This window comes from Phascolarctos cinereus, unplaced genomic scaffold (genome assembly GCF_003287225.1).
Source record: "Phascolarctos cinereus isolate Bilbo 61053 unplaced genomic scaffold, phaCin_HiC Scaffold_5;HRSCAF=322, whole genome shotgun sequence".
Lineage (NCBI taxonomy): Eukaryota > Metazoa > Chordata > Mammalia > Diprotodontia > Phascolarctidae > Phascolarctos > Phascolarctos cinereus.
Genome location: NW_027555958.1, coordinates 40,761,774 through 40,779,984, shown reverse-complemented (window position 1 = coordinate 40,779,984; position 18,211 = coordinate 40,761,774). Strand labels below are relative to the sequence as shown.

The 18,211-nt window shown below is 46.4% G+C and overlaps 1 protein-coding gene across 3 annotated transcripts; it reads left to right on the top strand.

Moving 5' to 3' along the window:
* Positions 1–1,790: 1,790 nt before the first annotated feature.
* RAD51D (RAD51 paralog D) lies at positions 1,791–16,177 on the top strand. 3 transcript variants are annotated; one of them, XM_078154833.1, is made up of 12 exons: positions 1,791–1,879; positions 2,223–2,354; positions 4,719–4,780; positions 5,263–5,381; positions 7,176–7,257; positions 7,776–7,910; positions 8,117–8,194; positions 9,079–9,174; positions 10,501–10,591; positions 10,732–10,802; positions 12,144–12,308; positions 14,156–16,177. In XM_078154833.1, the coding sequence occupies exons 2-12, from the start codon at positions 2,273–2,275 to the stop codon at positions 14,237–14,239; spliced, it is 1,065 nt and encodes a 354-aa protein (XP_078010959.1). In that variant the 5' UTR covers positions 1,791–1,879; positions 2,223–2,272; the 3' UTR covers positions 14,240–16,177. The 3 variants fall into 3 exon arrangements, with proteins under 3 accessions (XP_078010959.1, XP_020861788.1, XP_020861786.1); XM_021006127.2 differs by lacking the exon at positions 8,117–8,194 and having other exon boundaries at positions 1,792–1,879; XM_021006129.2 differs by lacking the exons at positions 8,117–8,194; positions 12,144–12,308.
* Positions 16,178–18,211: the final 2,034 nt, after the last annotated feature.

The window sequence follows — 18,211 nt, the reverse complement described above, 5'->3', positions numbered from 1 at the left end:
CAACTTGGCTGGGTTCCAGTGCTTGCCGACAGGACACTGCTAATCATCTGTGTGACCTTGGGCGCTTAAATCGCCCCCATTCTCTGGGCTTAAGTTCCCACCTCTATAAAATGAGGGGACCAGAGTACATCAGTAGTTCTCAAAGGTTGGGTGCCAAATTTCCCTAGGTGTGCTGTAGGACATCCTCTCCCCAATTCCTTACAACAGAGTGATAAAAACAGAAAATTTGTGAGCAAAAAATGTTTGAGGACCACTGGACTCAAGAGATGGTGTCTAAGTTGTTGGACTTAGATCTGGACCAGGGGTGGGGAACTCATGGCCTTCTAGGTCCATGGGTGCAGCCTTTTGACTGAGTCCAAGTTTCACAGAACACATCCTTTTATTTATTTATTTTTGGCTAGGCAATGGAGTTAAGTGACTTGCCCAGGGTCACAAAGCTAGTAAGTGTTGTGTGTCTGAGGCTGGATTTAAACTCAGGTCCTCCTGACTCCAGAGCTAGTGCTCTATCCATCGTGCCACCTAGCTGCCCTGTTTATTCATTTATTTATTTATTCATTGATTCATTTATTTATTTACAAATCTTTTTATTAAGGGTATTTGTTCTGTGAAGTTTGGATTCAGCCAAAGGGCCATACTTGAGGACCTAGAGGGCCACATGTGGTCTCAAGGTCACAGGTTCCCTAGCCCTGTAATCTGGACCCTTACTGGGGTAGAAAATTCCTGAAGAGGGAACATCTATGCATCTGCTCAGCAATTCAGAGTCTTCAGGGACTCCTCAGGCGCTGAGAGGTTATAATGACTTGCCCAGCTGGGGTCACAGGACCTAATATGTGTATGAACCCCAGTCTTCCTGACTTTTGTTGAATCTCTTTTCTCCTTGCCTCAACTTTTCTAGGGGATGTGACAAAAATTAATAAAAGAGCATGTGTTGGAGGGGTGGGGAGGGATTAGGGGGTCTGCATATGGAAAGAGCAGAGGAAGGAAGGGCAGATACTAAAAGGCCCCTAGATAATCCTTAAAGGGATGTACAGGCAAAAGATGCAACAGGGAAATGAAGATTGGCAGGAAGAAAGTGAGAGGGGAGGAAGGAAGGAAGGAAGGAAGGAAGGAAGGAAGGAAGGAAGGAAGGAAGGAAGGAAGGAGAAGGAAGGAAGGAAGGAAGGAAGGAAGGAAGGAAGGAAGGAAGGAAGGAAGGAAGGAAGGGAGGAAGAGAGGGAGGGAGGAAGGAAGGGAGGGAGGAAAGAAAAAGAAAGGAGAGGGGAGAAAGAAGAGAGTAACAGAAGTTAAGAGAAGAAGAAAGAAGGGAAGAACAGGAAGGAAAGGGGGAAAGAAGAAAAAAGGAATAGAAGGGAAAAAACAAGAAAGGGAGAAAACGGAAGTTAAGGGCGAGAAGAGGGAGGGAATAAGGAGAGAAGAAATGAGAGAAAGATGGGAAGGGTAGGAGGGAGAGAGGGAGTTAGGAATAGAATGGGACAAAGTGGGAATGAAGCTGTGTGAAGAGAGGGTTCTTTAGCCTCCGGTTTAGTAGAAAAAGCCCTAAACAGAGAGTCAGAGGAGCTGGGTTCAAATTCGACTTCCCCCCTACCAGTTTGACCTCGGAGAAACAAGTCACTTAGCCTTTTGGGGCTTTCCCCCTCTTATCTGTAAAACAAGCAGCTTGGACTAGATGCCCTCCGTGGTGGGTGGTGCTTTTCAGCCCTTTTCCCAGATCCCTGTCAGACCACGTCCCAGGCGCCCCCCACCCCCCGCCCCGGCTCCCCTCCTTTGCAGCCGCTGCAAGTCCACGTGCCGCCAGCAGATGGGAGTGTGGGGCAAGGTCCAGGCTGGGCGCGAAGCGAGGAGCCAGCAGGAAGTGGAGGCGGCCAGAGCAGAGCTGGACGTGAGTTGCGGGAGGGGAAGCGCCGACCCCCAGCCCAGCTTGTCCCTGGTGGGGAGGGTCAAGGCGTGGGAACTGGGGAGAAAGTCAGCCTGCTCTGCACGCCGCCTGTTGTTGGGGGGCTGGGGCAGGTCTAGGGAGGCACAGCTCGGTGGGGGAGGGGGACTTCCCTCTTCTTATGCCCCTTGCAGCTTCCTGGACGTGTCGTAGTCACCGTGCTTTCCACCCCCGGGTAGGGAGGAGACTAAAGCGGGGCGGGGACAGACCCTGGGCAGCCTCAGCCCTGGAGTCCTCGGGGGGTCGGGCTGGGGCTCCGGCGGTGAGGACTGGCCTCTCTCTCTCCCAGACTCAGCCCTGCGGATCTAGCACGCCCCGTCTTGCGTCCGTCCCCCGAGGATGGGGGTGCTCAGGATGGGGCTTTGCCCGGGTCTCACCCAGGAGATGATCCAGCTGCTGAGGGGCATGGGCATCAAGACAGGTAAAGGGGCACGAGATTAGAAACATACGTGCAGGTAGAGGCAGCCGTGAGCGGTGGGAAGAAGCGGGCTCTACTTGGAGAACCCTCGAGGACCCGGGTTCAAATGCTGCCCCTGACGCTTACCAGCCAGCTAGGTGCTGTCATGGAGTGGACATGGCCTTAGAGTCAAGACCCTATTCAAATCCTACTCCCGGCACTTACTAGTTGTGTGACCCTGGGCCTTTATCAGCCTCAGTTTCCTCATCTGTAACATGGGGATAGTTACACCACCATCCCGGCAGAAATGTGCCCTTTGTAAACCTGACAGCGCCGTATAAATGGTAGCTATTATTTTTATTATTATTACTTAATCTCTCTGTCTCAGTTTCTTTATTTGTAAAATGGTAATAATAATAATAACACCTACCTTGCAGAATTGTTTTGAGGATCGAAAGAGATATTACACATAAAGCAAAAAGCTCTCTATAAATGCTATTATTAATTACTTAGCCTTTCTCAGCCTCAGTTTCTTCATCTGTAAAATTATACCTTGCAGGGTCATGGATCAAACGAGTTTGTAAAGTGCTTTGCAAACTTCAAAGTACTATGTCAATGTTCATTATCGTTCTGATACAATGGATCTGATTTTGTTGTTCGTTTGTTTCAGACTTTTCTGGCTCTTCATGACCCCATCTGGGTTTTTCTTTGGCAGAGATACTGGAGTGGTTTGCCATTTTCTTCTCCAGATCATTTGATAGATGAGGAAGCTGAGGCAAACAGGGTTCAGTGACTTGCCCAGGGTCACACAGCCAGGAAGTGTCTGAGGCAGTAAGTGTATGAATTTTGGTCTTCCTGACTCCAGGCCCAGCACTCTGTGCCCTGTGCCACACAGCTGCCCAAGTGGACCTGATGCACTGGAAAGAATGCTTGGCCCTGGGCAGCTTGAACCAGCTCATCAGAGCGGATTCAAGTCAAAGCATTCCAATTCCAGCTCTGCCACTTACTCCCTGGGTGATCTTGGATCAGTTACTGAACTTCTCTAGGCCTCATCTGTAACTAGATTGCCTTTTAAGTCTATAATCCTAAAAATCAAAACCTCGGTTTCCCCAGTTGTCAGTCATCTGGGCCTGGAGGCAAGAGGCCTCATATTCCTGAGTTCTAATCTGGTTTCAGACACTTCCTAGCTGTGTGACCCTGGGCAAGTCACTTCACCTGTTTGCCTAAGTTCCCTGATCAGTAAAATGAGCTGGAGAAGAAAATGGCAAACCACTCCAGTATCTCTGCCAAGAATTATCAGTTGAATGTGACTGAAAGTAGACTGGACGATAACAAGCATTTAGTAAGCACTTTCTGTGTGCCAAACACCGTGCTTAGACTGGGTATACAAAGAAAGGCAACAGAGCCCAAGTAAAATGGGTGATATTTGCATTACCTAATAGAGTCATGAGGAAGGTGGTTTTTTAAAAAAATTTTTATAAACCCGAAATAATACTAGCTCACATTTATACAACAATCTCCGGTTTCCCAAGTGCTAGGTATGTGTTATCGCATTTAATTCTGGCCAGCCCTGTGAAGTGAGTACTACTATTACACCCATCTTATGGACGAACTCAGAAAAATTAAACGACTCTTACTAGGGTGACATAGCTAGTAAGTAGCTAAGGTAAGATTCGAACCCAGATCTTCTTGAAGCCAAACCTAGTGTTCTAACCATGATATCACACTATCTAGGACTAACTAGGAACAGTTTTTATTACGTGTGCTGGCCTGTTCTATGTTGTTTGGAGGCAGAACTGGCAAGGCTTCGGAATCTACCTGCTGTCCCAAGTGAAAACCTGCAGATCAATAGACTTCCTCCACAGTCTCCCCCAATGGACTTCATTGACCCCTCGAATAGGTTTTAGTTGAATTCTAGGTTACATTTATTTTTATCCATTTCATGTCATTTTTAAACATATTTTTACTGATAATTTTTGTTTTTATGTCACATTCACCTGGAATGCTCTTCCTCCTCCTCATCTCTGCCTTGTGGCTTCCCTGGTTTCCTTCAATACTAGGTTAAAGTCCAATCTCCTACAGGAAGCTAGATGCCATTTCCTTCTCCAGCTCATTTTACAGATGAAGAAACTGAGGCAAACAGAGTTAAGTGACTTGCCCAAGGTCACACATCTAGTAAGTATCTGAGGCAAGATTTGAACTCAGGTGTTCCTGACTCCAGGAAGATATACCCAGCCCTAATAAGTTGTTGAATTGACTTGAATCAATCAGTGTGGGGAGGGACCACACTGTTGTGTGACCTCTCCTGATCTCAGGGGAGGATGCTGGGGTTGGGGAGGTGGGTGGGGAGGGGGAGTTTCATTTTCTCCATTCTGTATCTCCTTTCAGTGGTGGACCTTGTGTCTTCAGACCTGGAAGAAGTGTCTCGGAAATGTTGCTTGTCTTATAAGGTGAGGGCAAGAATACCTCTTTCTCTGGAGCTGAGTTCCTGCTCTTAAGAGTGTCCAGACCCCTGCCTGCATGAGGGGAGACCATGGAATAAGAAGCCTGGGCAGAAGGAATAGGGAAGACCCTGATCCCCTTTATCTTTGCATGTTTGCAGAGCTCTTACAAGCGTATTCCTCTTTCAGAATTGAGAAAGTATGCCTCCTTCCCTTCTTTTCAAAGGTGGGGGGCTATGGGTGCAGAATGTGACCATATATTGCCAGATAGGGTTGATGTGTGTGATGGTTCTGTTGAACTGGTTTTTTTTCTTTTTTGCTTTGTTATCCAGGCTAGCTTTCTGGGTAAAGGCAATTGGAGGGAGGGTGAATCTGTTTTTTGGATATGAATGTGATATAAAAATGAAAGCATTAAAAATAAGATAAAAATTTTAAAAGTAAAATGTCTTCTGTTCCTGCCCTCTCCGCATGCTGTGCTGTGTTGGAGGCAGGCCTTAGTTTCTGTGAGGAGGGTCCTGCTGGTTCAGTTCTCCTCTTTCCCCTTCAATGGTGCTGATCTCTATGAAGAGCTCAAGACCTCCACTGCTATCTTGGCCACAGGCATTGCAAGGTGGGTTCTGGGAAAGGGACCCACTCCCCAGGCTTCGCTTTTGAGACTTGAGTCTAGTCACCGCAGGCTTGTTTTCATAGAAGGCCTGCATGGTCTGGGAGTGGAGGAGGAGGTGGAGAGAGGGGCAGGGCTCCCGCTTCTTCCTGCAGCAAGGTATGACTTTAGGCAGGCCAGTCACTGTTCTGCTGTTTTCGTGTTTCTCCTACAAACCTTCTGGAGGGCAGGGCCTGGGTTTTATTTGTCTTTGTCACAGTGAATTGCAGTCTGGTGGCTCTGAATGAAAATAAATTGGGGAGAATAATCCCTGCCCCCAACTTCCCAATTCATAGGCATGTCTTAGGGAATGAATGAGGTTAAGTCCAGAGCGGAAATGACATTTTTATTTGTTCCTAGGTAGGTGGTGAAGTTGGAGTGGGGAACGGTTTGGAGAGGAGAGAGATTCGTGCCAAACCATGTGAAATTTAATATATATGTAAAAATAAGCCAAACATAATAGAGGTTCGTGGCGTCCTACGAAATCCTCTTTTTTTCCCATTGTTTTTATGAGGAAATGTTTTGGTGTGGTGGTGTTTTTTTTTTTTAAGATCGCCTCATCTATAAAATAGGCCTAAGAAATATTTCCTTCCTCATGAAGTAGATAAGGAAATGTTCATGTTTGTTGATATTTGTCAAGTTTATGACAGATTTTTTTTTTAAAAGAACAAAAAGGAAGTTGGTCTGAAGTGAAAGATGATTACTTCAGTTTTAGACATATTGAGTTTGAGATGACAACAGGACATCCTTCTCTGGGTGTTCTTTGAGCAGATGGATGAGGCTGGTAAATGTTTAACAACTGGTTCTCCAGGAAAAAAAAAGTACAAACAATGCTTTATAGCTTCACATGTATTATTATACAGCTAGGTGGTGCAGTGGATAGAGCACCAGGCCTGGAGTCAGGAAGACCTGAGTTCAAATATGACCTCAGACGTTGACTAGCATTGTGACCCTGGGCAAGTCACTTAGCCCTGTATGCCTCAGTTTCCTCATCTGGAAAATGAGCTGGAGAAGGAAATGGCAAACCCACTCCAGCATGTTTGCTAAGAAAGCCCCAAATGGGGGCTCCACACCACCAAAATGACTGGACAACACATTAACAGTTTCTCCCTCACTTTCTTAAGTCTAGAGAGCTAACCAAACAATAGCCCTTATTCGCAGCATTTGCTGATTTCAGGGGTATAAATGCTCACACTGAAAATTTAACCATTGACTCCTGGTACTAGAGCCTACGGGAGAGACACCTCTTTACTTCCACACTGACTTGGAGAGCAGATGAGTATTTGTTGATACTCAGATGAGAGCAGCGAAGCCAGGTCAGACGTCTTGGGAGATAGTCACAACAGCAGGCAAAGAAGATGGTGTTATGATGAGAGGACCAGGATATCAGGGTCACAGAAGCTACAGAACGGGAGAATTTCAAGGAATAGTGTTAGACAGTCTCCAGGCTTTCAGAGAGACTTCTTAGGACAAAGACTGAGAAAAGACCATTGGATCTGATGATGAGAAAGTCACTAGTAGCTTTCATGGTATTCTGAATGGGATGCTGGGCTTGGAGTCAAGAAAACCTGGGTTCACATCCTGCCTTGTTACTCTGTGTAATGTTTCCCTATCTGTAAAATACAAAAGTCTGACGTGGCCTCTAACTTGGCTTCTGGTATTAAACTGTGGTCTTGAGAGGGGGGAGGGGGATTATTTCTTTCATCTTTTCCATCCCACTTGCTTGAGAGATGATTCTCTCCTTTTCTCTCCTGCTGATAGCCTGGATAAGCTGCTGGACTCTGGCCTCTACACTGGAGAAGTCACAGAAATCACCGGCCCCCCAGCCAGTGGCAAAACCCAGGTGTGATATCAGAGCTTTAACTAGCATGGGGCCAGCAGGGTTCTATACCAGGCACCAGCATTACAGAGATATTCACACTTCTTTCTGGGGGTGAGGATGAGGGGGACATGCTGGTTTTTTTCCTTCCCTTGGAAGGCACATTTCCATCCTTCTGGTTCTAGAATTCCATGCCATACTTTGCCGTCAAAAGTATGGGTCGCAACTACCCTTGTAGGACTTTGGCCACCCCCTTCCCATTGTGCCATCAGATTGTCCTCTGAGCCACCTTTCCTCACCCCAGCAGCCTAATGTGTCCCAGGCCCAGTTTCTGCTAGTTAGAGCTCCGTTAGCCTGGAGGCAGGAAACAGCTGTGTTGACAGGTAGACCTACTACCTAATACAATGTAAGTCTCAAGAGTCTCAAGCAGCTCTGTGCCCAGTCTGTCTGGCTACACGGGAAGGATCAGGGGAGTCTGGGGAGAGTTTGGCAGAGACTCTGGAGGCCTGAGCTCACCCCAGCTCTTTCTTTCCTCCACCCAGGTGTGCCTCTGCACAGCTGCCAATGTGGCCTACAGCCTAGGTCAGAACGTCCTGTACATCGACTCCACCGGGGGCCTGATGGCCTCACGCCTCCTCCAGCTGCTGCAGGCCAGGACTGAGGATGAAGAGGAGCAGGTCAGGATGAGAAGGACGTCCCTGCAGTATGAATCAGTCCTGGAAGTGGAAGCTTCTCCCAAAAGAACCATTATCTCACTCCTATATTTTCAGGCCTGTGGTCTATCTCCAGGCCACCTTGGCACTGACCCCTCCATTGTTCTGAGCCTCTCCGTGCATTCGTACCCCAAAACTCAGACACTTCTCCCTGTCATTTCTTCTGGAAGGTCTTTAGAATTCTCCCTGGAGACCCTAAACCTTGCTTTCAGGGCCTGGTGGTACTCAGTCTCCCCCTTCTCATTAGTGTAAGTTCCCTCTGCCTTAGAGGCAGCTGTGTGCCGCAGTGGATTGAGTGGTGGGCTTTGAATCTAGAAAACCTGGCTTCAAGTCCTGCCTCAGTGACTTATGAACTGTGTGACCCTGGACAAGTCATTCAACTGCTACTTGCCTCAGTTTCCTTGTCTGTAAAATGAGGATAATAATAACACCTCTCAGGGTTGTTATGAGCATTAAATGTGATAGTAATTGTAAAGCACTTAGCACAGTGCGTGGTGTAAAGTAAGCAAAACAAAAATGTGTGTGTATACATACATATATATCTATATATGTATGTGTATATATACATATGTGTGCATATATGTGTATGTGCACATACACACACACACACACACACACATATACACTATTATTATTATAGAATTTGCCAGCTGTGTGACCCTGGGCAAATTGCTTAACCACTGTCTGCCTCAGTTTCCTCATCTGTAAAATGAGGATAATAATAACACCTCCCAGGGTTGTTATGAGCATCAAATGAGATAGTAATTGTAAAGCACTTAGCACAGTGCCTGGCATAAAGTAAGCAAAAAAATATATGTGTGTATACACACATATCCATATATGTGTGTGTATATATATATATATAGTATTATTATTATTGTTATTATTATAGAATTTGCCAGCTGTGTGACCTTGGGCAAATTGCTTAACCACTGTCTGCCTCAGTTTCCTCGTCTGTAAAAAGGGGATAATAGAAGCTGCCTCTTATAGAGCTGTTATGAGGATCAAATAAGATAACATGTGAAGTGCTTAGCCAACTGTAAATCATTAAGTATAAGCTGGTCATTGTTATGCTGTATTCCTGAAGCAGGGACTTTGGGACACTGATGCCTGTGTTTCTCCTTCATACCAGGCAGGGGCTCTGCAGAGGATCCACGTGGTACGTGTGTTTGACATCTTCCAAATGCTGGACGCGCTACAGGACCTCCGGGGTACCATCTCCCAGCAGGTGAGCCCCCGTCGGTGATCCCCTAAGAAGCCTGAGCAGAGTGGCTTATTGTTTTGCGTAGGTGATTGTCCTGTGACAGGTCATCCGTCCATGAAATGGACCAACTGTGCTTCCAAGATGGGCATTGTAAAATCCTGGAGTTTTAAAGCCAGAAGCTTTCCTAGAGGGTGTGCTAGTCCTGTGGAGGTCCAGAAGGAGGATGGAATTTGCCTAGGCTCACACAGTTAGTCAGAAACAGAGCTCAGACTAATGCCCAGCCCTCTGAACTCAGAATCATGGAATCTCAGTTATAAGGGATCACAGGGGCCAGCTTGTCCAGCTCGTACCTGAAGAAGAGTCCTCTCTATAGTATACCTGAGTATGTTGTCATCATCTAGGCTTTGTTGGAAGACCTTCAGAGAGAAGAAAGAATCTGCCTCCGGCTTCCCTTTGTCCATTGTCCTCCTCAGTCAGAATATCAGCTTCTTGAGGGCAGAGACTGTCTTGCTTGCTTATATTTATATTCTTAGCAGGTAGTTGTACCTGGTCTCAGGCAGACCGGGTGGTGCAGCAGACTCAAGTCTTCCTAACTCAATCCCAGTGTTCAATCCATTGTACCACCTTGCAGTAATATGCAAAGCATATGAAGATACAGATACAAAGATACAAAAGGTCCTTACCCTCAGGAAATTTACATTCTAATACAGGGATACTACATAGCTAGAGGAGTGGTGACCTTGGAAGGGGGTTTTGGTCTAAAGGACCATGAAAGTGTTGGGTTAATGTATAGGCCAGTCAAATGACATCCCCTTACCCCAAACCAATGATACTCTTGATTGGAGCAAGAGACAGAGAATTATGGAAGAGAGGGGTGTGCCTTATGGCAATGAGTGTGCAGCTGGATATCTTGGGTGGACAGCTGGATAGGATGTGAAGGTCATTCTGGGTCTGGTTCATGGAGTCAGTTTATACTGACTGGCAGCTAGTTTATACTCACTCAGTCACTTGTCAGCTGAATGGATCACTTTCCCAAGGCCTAGGAGCACCGATTTGGAAGGCATGTGGTGTGGAGAGTGCTAGTGAAGGTGGGAGGTAGGGAAAATCTGACAGGAGTAGCCAAGAGATGGCAAGAATGAAGATGAGTTGTTTCATGAAAGTCAGCAACTAAGAAAGCCTGGTTTCCTAATATGTCTGGAGCTGTAGGGTATGAGGTAAGGTCATGTTTCCCCTTCATTTTCCTCTTGTTAAGCAGCAAGTTTATCCTGTAAAACTCATCCCCCACCCTGGAGGCTACTAAGGAAAGAAGGAGGACCATAGCACCATTTGTACTGTCTTTCTCCTCTCCAGGTCACCAGTGCTTCGGGGCCGGTAAAGATAGTGGTGGTGGATTCAGTCTCCGCAGTGGTCTCCCCTCTTTTGGGGGGCCAGCATAGTGAGGGTGAGTAGTGGCTGGAAGACAATGGCATCCTACCCAGATTGTTGGGAAAAGCTTGGGGGATCTTTATCCTTGAACCTCCTTTCTAGCCCTTAACACCCCATTCTATCCCCCACCCTCCAAACCATCTTTTCCTTTCCAAGGTTTGGCCTTAATGATGCAGCTCGCCCGAGAGCTCAAGACCCTGGCCCGGGAACTGGGAATTGCAGTCTTGGTGAGTTGAAGCAGTAGTCAGGGTCTGGTGGGTCCTAATTCCCTCTGGCTTTTTTTGCCTTTGCACAGGGATAGGATTTAGTTTTCTGGCTGAAATATAGGTTCCTGTTTATGTAGCATTTCGAGGTAGGTCAGTCAGTCAATAAACATTTATTACTACAACGTGCCAGGCCCAGTTCTAAGTGCTAGGGATAGGAAGGCCCAAAATTTGTGCTTTGGGTTCCCCAGATGAGATTGGCTTCCCAAAGGCAGTAGGGCAGTTTGAAATGTCAGTCAGAAAATGTCTTTCCATGCCTTCGTCTGAACTCTATGTAACATAACCTCCCAAAGACTCAGAGGGGACACACGCAGCTGGGCGGTGTGCTAGATGCTGGCCCTGTGGGTTAGTTTCCTAGCCATATAAGAACAGGTTCAAACAATAGTAATAAAAGATAAATAATAAACTGTTTCCCCCACAAGTACCACCTGTGCCGAACCATATGGTCACCAGTCAAGAAGGCCAAGCCACTGGGCAAGATAGGCGGGGTTAGAATGATAAGAGCTTAGGGTTGGGAGCCACTAGGTGCCTCAGGGGCATAGATAGAATTCTAGGCCTGGAGTGGGAAGACCCGAGGTCAAGTCTAACCTCAGATGCTTACAAGCTGTGTGACCCTGGACAAGTCACTTACCCTCGGCCTTAGTTTCTTCCTCTGTTAAATGGGGATGATAATAGTAATAATGATGATAAATGGGGGGGTTGTTGTGAGGATCGAGTGACATTATGTAAAGTGCTTGGCCAACCTTAGACTGCCATATAAATGCCAGAGGTAGTGTTGGTTGGGGAGGGGAGTGGTGATTGTGATGATGCAGAGAAGTAAACAGATCAGAACTGCTCTTTAAGAATATCACTGTGGCAGCCACATGGAGGAGGAATCGGAAGGAGGAGAGGCTTGAGGCAGGGAGACCAGTGATGAAGCTGTTGTAATAGACGAGGCCAGAGGGGATGGAGGGCCTGCACTTGGGTGACTACTGGGTGAGTGAGGACAAGAGAAAGGCACACATGGTAGGGAGGTGGGCAGAGGTAGAATTGACCAGATGTAGTCATTGATTGACTGGAAGATGTTGTGAGGATAAGATGAGGAAATTTGTATAAAGTGCTAGGGAAGTGTCAGACCAGTGTATGATGGCCATTATTAGAAATTGCTGTTATTACTTAGGCCACCTGAAAGCATTGGTCCCCCGAGCCAATTAGGGTTCAGTGTCTTTTAAGGACAACTAGCCCAGCCTGCATTGTTCCTGGTACATGTCGGGGTGACCTATAGTGAGAGATTGGATGGATAAGGACCAGTCTTCTCTGTTGAAGGTGACTAACCATGTGACCAGGGAGCGAGACAGTGGGAAGCTCAGACCAGCCCTGGGCCGATCCTGGAGTTTTGTCCCCAGCACCCGAGTGTTCCTGGAAGCCCGAGAAGGGCCCGGAGCCCCTGCTGGCTGCCGTGTGGCCTCTCTGACCAAGTCTCCGCGCCAGGTGAGGGATACACTGGGGGAGCCCAAGACTAGAAGAGAAAAGGAATTTGTGACACTGTCCCCTTTCCCTGTTGCCCCTCTCTTTTCTGTGCTGATGATCCAGGGAACATTCTGGGCTTATTGGCCCACTTTGCTTTCAGGGTGGGTGACAAAGGATAGAGGCCAGGTGTTAGAGCAGTGGCTTTAGAGGGAGGGCTTCCCCTCCCCTTCCCCCCCCCCGGCATGTCACTTAACCTCTGTTTGCCTCAGTTTCCTCACATGTAAAATGGGAACATTAAAAGCCCCTGCCTCCCAGGATTTTTGTGATCCTCACAACTCTGGATGGTAGGTACTGTTATTATGCCCATTTTACAGATAAAGAAGCTGAAGGGGAAGGGACAGCTAGGTGGTGAAGTAGATGGAGCACCAGCCCTGGATTCAGGAGGACCTGAGTTCCAATCTGGCCTCAAACACATAACACTTACTAGCTGTGTGACCCTGGGCAAGTCACTTAACCACCGTTGCCCCCAAAACAACAAAAAAAAGAAACTGAAAGGGGAAAAAGGTTAGGTGACTTTCCCAGGATCACATGGCTAGCAAGGCAAGATTTGAACTCTGGCCTTCCTGATTCCAAGTCTAGCACTCTGTCTAAGGTACCACCTAGCTGACTGAAAGGAGGGGGTTGGATTTGGTGGCCACTAAGGTTCCTTCCAATTCCAAATCTATGATCCTGTGAGGGTAATTGAGGCATGGGGGACAGCCTGGAGGGAGGGCATGAAATGCTAAAACAGTGAGTAGAACATTGGCTGGGGTGCAGTATCGGTAAAGGTGAATAATACAAAATAAGCCTGGAAGGGTAGAGTAGAGCCAGGTCGTGGAGAGCTGTGTGTACGATTCTTCTTCTTAAATAGCTTTTATTTTTCTCTATGCTAACTGACACACAATGATAACATACTTCTCTACAATAAACACAATTTAGCCAGTTGCCACAGTTACCTATATTTATAGGCAAACTGCATTCCCTTCACCATCTGTCTTTGTACTGAAGGCCAGGCTCCCGTGTTCTCACCCTTTATTCAAGTATATTCTATGAATTATTCATGAGTGGGTGGAGGGAGGGGGGGCACCTCACTTTACATTTTCATCAACTTTAACTATGGCCACTTCCCCCCTACTGATATATGGGGAAGAAAGTCCAAGGACTGGAGAAGAAATTGCTGGGGTATCATTCTAGGCTGTGGCCTATCTTGTAGATAGAGCACTGGATTTGGGGGCAGGACCAGAGTTCAGGTCTCAGCTCTTCCCCTATGTGACTTCAGACAATTCATTTAACCTCTCTTGGCCTTAGTATCCTCATCTGTCAAAAATCCAAATCAAACCATAATGAATTCCTAGGTCCTTTCAGTTCTAAATCTACTTCTTTTAATTGCATGATTCTGTGATACTGGGCAGATATGTCTTCTCTTTTCCGTCTGGATTTGGAGGTGATGATGATGATGGATAGCTAGCATTTATATAGCACTTACTCTGTGCCAGGCATCACGCTAAGAGCTTCACAGATATTATCTCATTTGATTCTCACAACAAACCTGGGAGGTAGGTGCTGTTATTATCCCCATTTTACAGATAAGGAGACTGAAGCAAACAGGAGTTTAGTGACTCGCCCAGGGTCACACAGCTAGTGTATGTATCTAAGGCTAGATTTTGAACACAGATGTTCTAGAGTTAGGCCTGGTGCTCTATCCACTGAGCCACCTAACTGTTGCCTCTGAGAAATTCACAAACACATCAAAGTGCTTCTAGTGAAAGGGGCTTCATCCTTGGGGCCCTTAGACTGATCTTTAACTCCTCTCCTGTGTCCCCTTTCAGCCCACAGGAATCCAGGAGGTCATAGAAATTGGAAGCTGTGGGACTCCAGAACAGAATTCCTCATTGGAAGGGAGCAAGCCATAAACATATCACCCCTTTGGAACATGAGGAGGGGTCAAAGGCTCCCTGTCATCCAGTTCCCAGAGAGGAAACTAGCAGTCACAAAGAAGACAGAGAAGGCATGGGATAGTCTGGAGAAAGTGCTGGACCGGGTCGAGGAAGGAGCCAAGTTCAAATCTTGCTGCTGATACTGTGAACATGGGCAAGGGGCTTTGCCTCTCTGGGCCTCAGTCTCCTCATCTGTAAAATGACAGGGTTGGATTAGGTGAGCTGAGGTCCCTTCCCGTTCTAAATCTACGATCTATGCCCCATGTAACTGCTGAAGTCACAGGTGGCCCAGCATGAGGGAGCCAGAGTGGAAACCTCATCCTGAGGCTGGAGGGCCTGATCTGGGAAGGGAAGGGCATCCCTGGCTGCAGTGAGATCTCCGCAGCATCCCTGGTAGGAGATAACTTGGAGCCGCAGGTGATGGAGACAATCTGAAGTTGGTACCTGAGCCTTACCTTGCTCGAGTTCTATCATTTCTCTGTCTCTGAGAGCAATTGGCTGAAAGTAGCTCATCTTTGGCACCCTCGGAAAGGTGAGCCAACAGCTGGATACAAGAGTCTTGCCAGCTGGGGTCATGATCGATTGTTTATATCCCATGTCATCTCCACTGTGCCTCAGTTTCCCCGAACTGTAAACCAGGACTGGCACACCGCCAAGAGGAGCTGCTTCTAAACGCTACAGATGGAAACAGTTCCTTCCCTTTGTCCCTGACCTAAAGGACAAGAAAGAAATCTAGTAAGCAGCTCTGACCCAAAGCCACCTAATTTCCCCTCAATGACGCGTATATCGTTTTCTCCCTATGAGGTCCCAGCAAGACCTCTTTCCTCCTTCTGGCTGATTTGATTTCATACACCTGCATGTGTCCCTGTGCTAAGGCATAGGGGAGAAACCTGGTTCTGTGTTGTCCCAGGGATATAATTTAACAAAGAGCATAGATGTGGTCTGCTGCTGGTGAATCCAGCCACATGTTTAATATACGTGGTACCCTAGGGGGGCCGTTCCCAGTTCAGAATAACCAAGGCCAGTAAACTGTGGCTGTGTCCACAAACGAGGAGAATGAGTTCACCTGAGACAACCAGCTGGGAAGATTGATGCTGATGTAAATAATACATAACTGATCTTGTCCTCTAGGCAGATATTCGTTGCTTGTAGCTCAGGGACCCACTATAATCACATATCTCTTTCTGCCAGCTGGACCCCCCAGCCTCCTGCCCTGTGGGCATGAAATCACCCCTCTATCTGGCACCAGCATTGGGACCATCAGTCTGAGATCCAGAACCAGCGAAGGAGCCCAGGACAAAAGAGAAGGGGGAATGGAAGGCAAATAAATGGGAGAATCTCTCAGCTGTATTCACTGACAGCATCCTTTATAGAGGGTCATTCAGGAGTGGGGCAGCTAGGTGGCGTGGTGGATAGAGCACTGGCCCTGGCATCGGGAGGACCTGAGTTCAAATCTGACCCCAGACCAAACACTTGACATTTACTAGCTGTGTGACCCTGGGCAAGTCACTTAACCCCAATTGCCTAAAGAAAGAGAAAAGCCTAGGAGTGTGGAAATGGGGTAAAAGGATGGTATGCAGAGAGAGCAAGGATTGGGGAAATAGAGGCAAGATGCTCAGGAATAGTGTGGAATGGCCAGTCAGCCTTTATATGCACTTACTGTGTGCTAGGCATTGTGCTAAGTGCAGGGGATGGAAAAATAACAGGCGAAAATACAGACCCTGCCCTCGAGCTCACAAGCGTCAGGAACAGAAGTCTCTCGGCCAATCAGGAGTCACATATGTGGTTGTCCTTTAGGACAGTGAAGTCAAACTCAAATAGAAATGGGTCCCTTCAGAAAACCACGAATTAATATTATGTATGTTGTATTGTATTTTTATTTATTTTATTAAACATTTCCCAATTACATTTTAATTTGGTTGGGGCTATACTTCGACACCTCTTCTTTAGGGGGCCCTCAACTCACCTGGGGGGGGGTGCTATACTGGAGAGAAAAAGATAAAATCAGCCTAATTCCTGAATTCAAGGAATTTTTCCACTTGGAGCAGAGAGGGTTGCTCTCATGTACTATACACAAATAAGTGCATTCATGGTTTATTTTACTGACTTTATGTACACAAAATGTAAAGTAATTTTAGGAGGAGGTAGGTAGACAGTACTCCTCAAATTTTTGATTTCAGAACCCCTATATAGTCTAAAAAATTACTGAGCACACCAGAGTTTTTTTTTAAATGTGGGCTATATTTATCAACATTTGCCATATTAGAAATTAAATCCAAATTTTAAAATATTTATTCATTTTTAGATAATAACAATAAACCCATTATATACTATCATAAGTAACATTTTAATGAATAACTATTTTCCAAAACAAAAAAAGATTTAATGAGAATATCATTACTTTATATTTTTTCAAGCCTCTAGTATCTGGCTTAATAAAGATGGCTGGGTTCTCCTATCTGCTTCGGAATTTAATCTACTGTGATATGTTGTTTTGGTTGAAGTATGTGGAGAAATATAGGAAAAGGGAGAAATATTTGAATAGACAAATAACGTCTTGTATTATCATGAAAATAGTTTTGACCTCACAGGCCCCCTGAATAGGCATCAGACAGCTCCAGGGATCCTCAGGCTCATCCTTTGAGAGTACTGATAGTATAATGGATAGAAGAATGTTCATTTGGAGTCAAGTGACATAGTGGATAGAGGGCTGGGCCTGGAGTCAGGAGATCTGTTTCTTAGCTTAAATCTGGCCTCTGACGCTAGCTGTGTGACTTTGGACATGTCACTTCACCCTGTTTGCCTCAGTTTCCTCATCTGTCAAATGAGCTAGAGAAGGAAATGGCAAACCACTCCAGTATCTCTGCCAAGAAAACTTCAAATGGGGTCACAGAGAATGAAACAGGACTGAAATTACTGAATAACGACAAAAATGTTTGAATCCTCTCTGAGGTGCTATAGGTGTGACACTGGACAAGTCCTTTGGCCTCAGTCTCCTTATTTGTAAAATGGGGATAATCATTGCACCTTGCTCACAGGGTTATGGTGAGGATCAAATGAGTTTTAAAATCTGTCAAGTGCTTTGTAAACCATAAAGTGCTACATATACATCATTTATTATTCTAGGAGAGGAAAGTGAGAGGCTGGGAAGTCCAGATGGAGGGACAGTTGACTGTGCAAGCAATGAAATAGTATCTTTTAGGAACAGCTGGATACAGGCTAGCAGGAAGGGGACGAAGGTCAGAAAAGACCATCCGGATGATCCTCCTGGTCATTGTCCCCCTTAGCTTCATGCCTGGCCCAAGATAAGAAGAGGTCTCCTATTTGCCCTGGAAGGGTGGCAGAGGCAATCCGAGTCTAGATGGCAGCAGGAGGCTGAAGTTAAAGTCTCAGGTCTGTCCTTGCTTGCACTGAGATCTTGGGTTAACACACAGCCTCTGGATCATAGATAAGGCCCCATGAGTAGAGGAATATAATAGCCTGGGATCTTTAAGAGGCTTATTTAAGAATCATATGTCACTCCTCCTCCCCTACCAAGAGTACAACAACCAAGAGTACATTCCAGCCTCTTCTCAGAATGACTTACCATTAAAAGGTTCTGGGACAGAGATCTCACTTGATCAGCATTTTCCAAAGACTCCTGGGAGGTCAGAAGGATGGATGAAATCAAGAGTGGAAAATGCTTGGAGGAAGATATTACGGTGGGCTGCAGTGCTCTGCTTCTGGCCAAGTGAGAAACTCTCCCCCCTCCCCCCTCTTTCCCCCCTGTATTCCCAGAATCCTGAAACCCCTTTGGTTTCCCTTTAGGTCATTTCTGCAGGTGATGACTTTAATTTCCAACTTGATTTCTGCTGGAAGAGCTAAGATGGGCCCGCAAAAGGACCAGAAGGTCACCTAGTCCTTGCATTTCAAAGAGACAGAAACTGAGGCCCAAGGTCACACAGGTAC

Coding starts and splice junctions, on each gene's coding strand:
- RAD51D (XM_078154833.1), top strand. CDS start 2,273: ATGGGGGTGCTCAGGATGGGGCTTTGCCCGGGTCTCACCCAGGAGATG. Junction 7,911..8,116: donor CTGAGGATGAAGAGGAGCAG/GTCAGGATGAGA, acceptor TTCTTCTGGAAG/GTCTTTAGAATTCTCCCTGG. Junction 12,309..14,155: donor TGACCAAGTCTCCGCGCCAG/GTGAGGGATACA, acceptor GTCCCCTTTCAG/CCCACAGGAATCCAGGAGGT.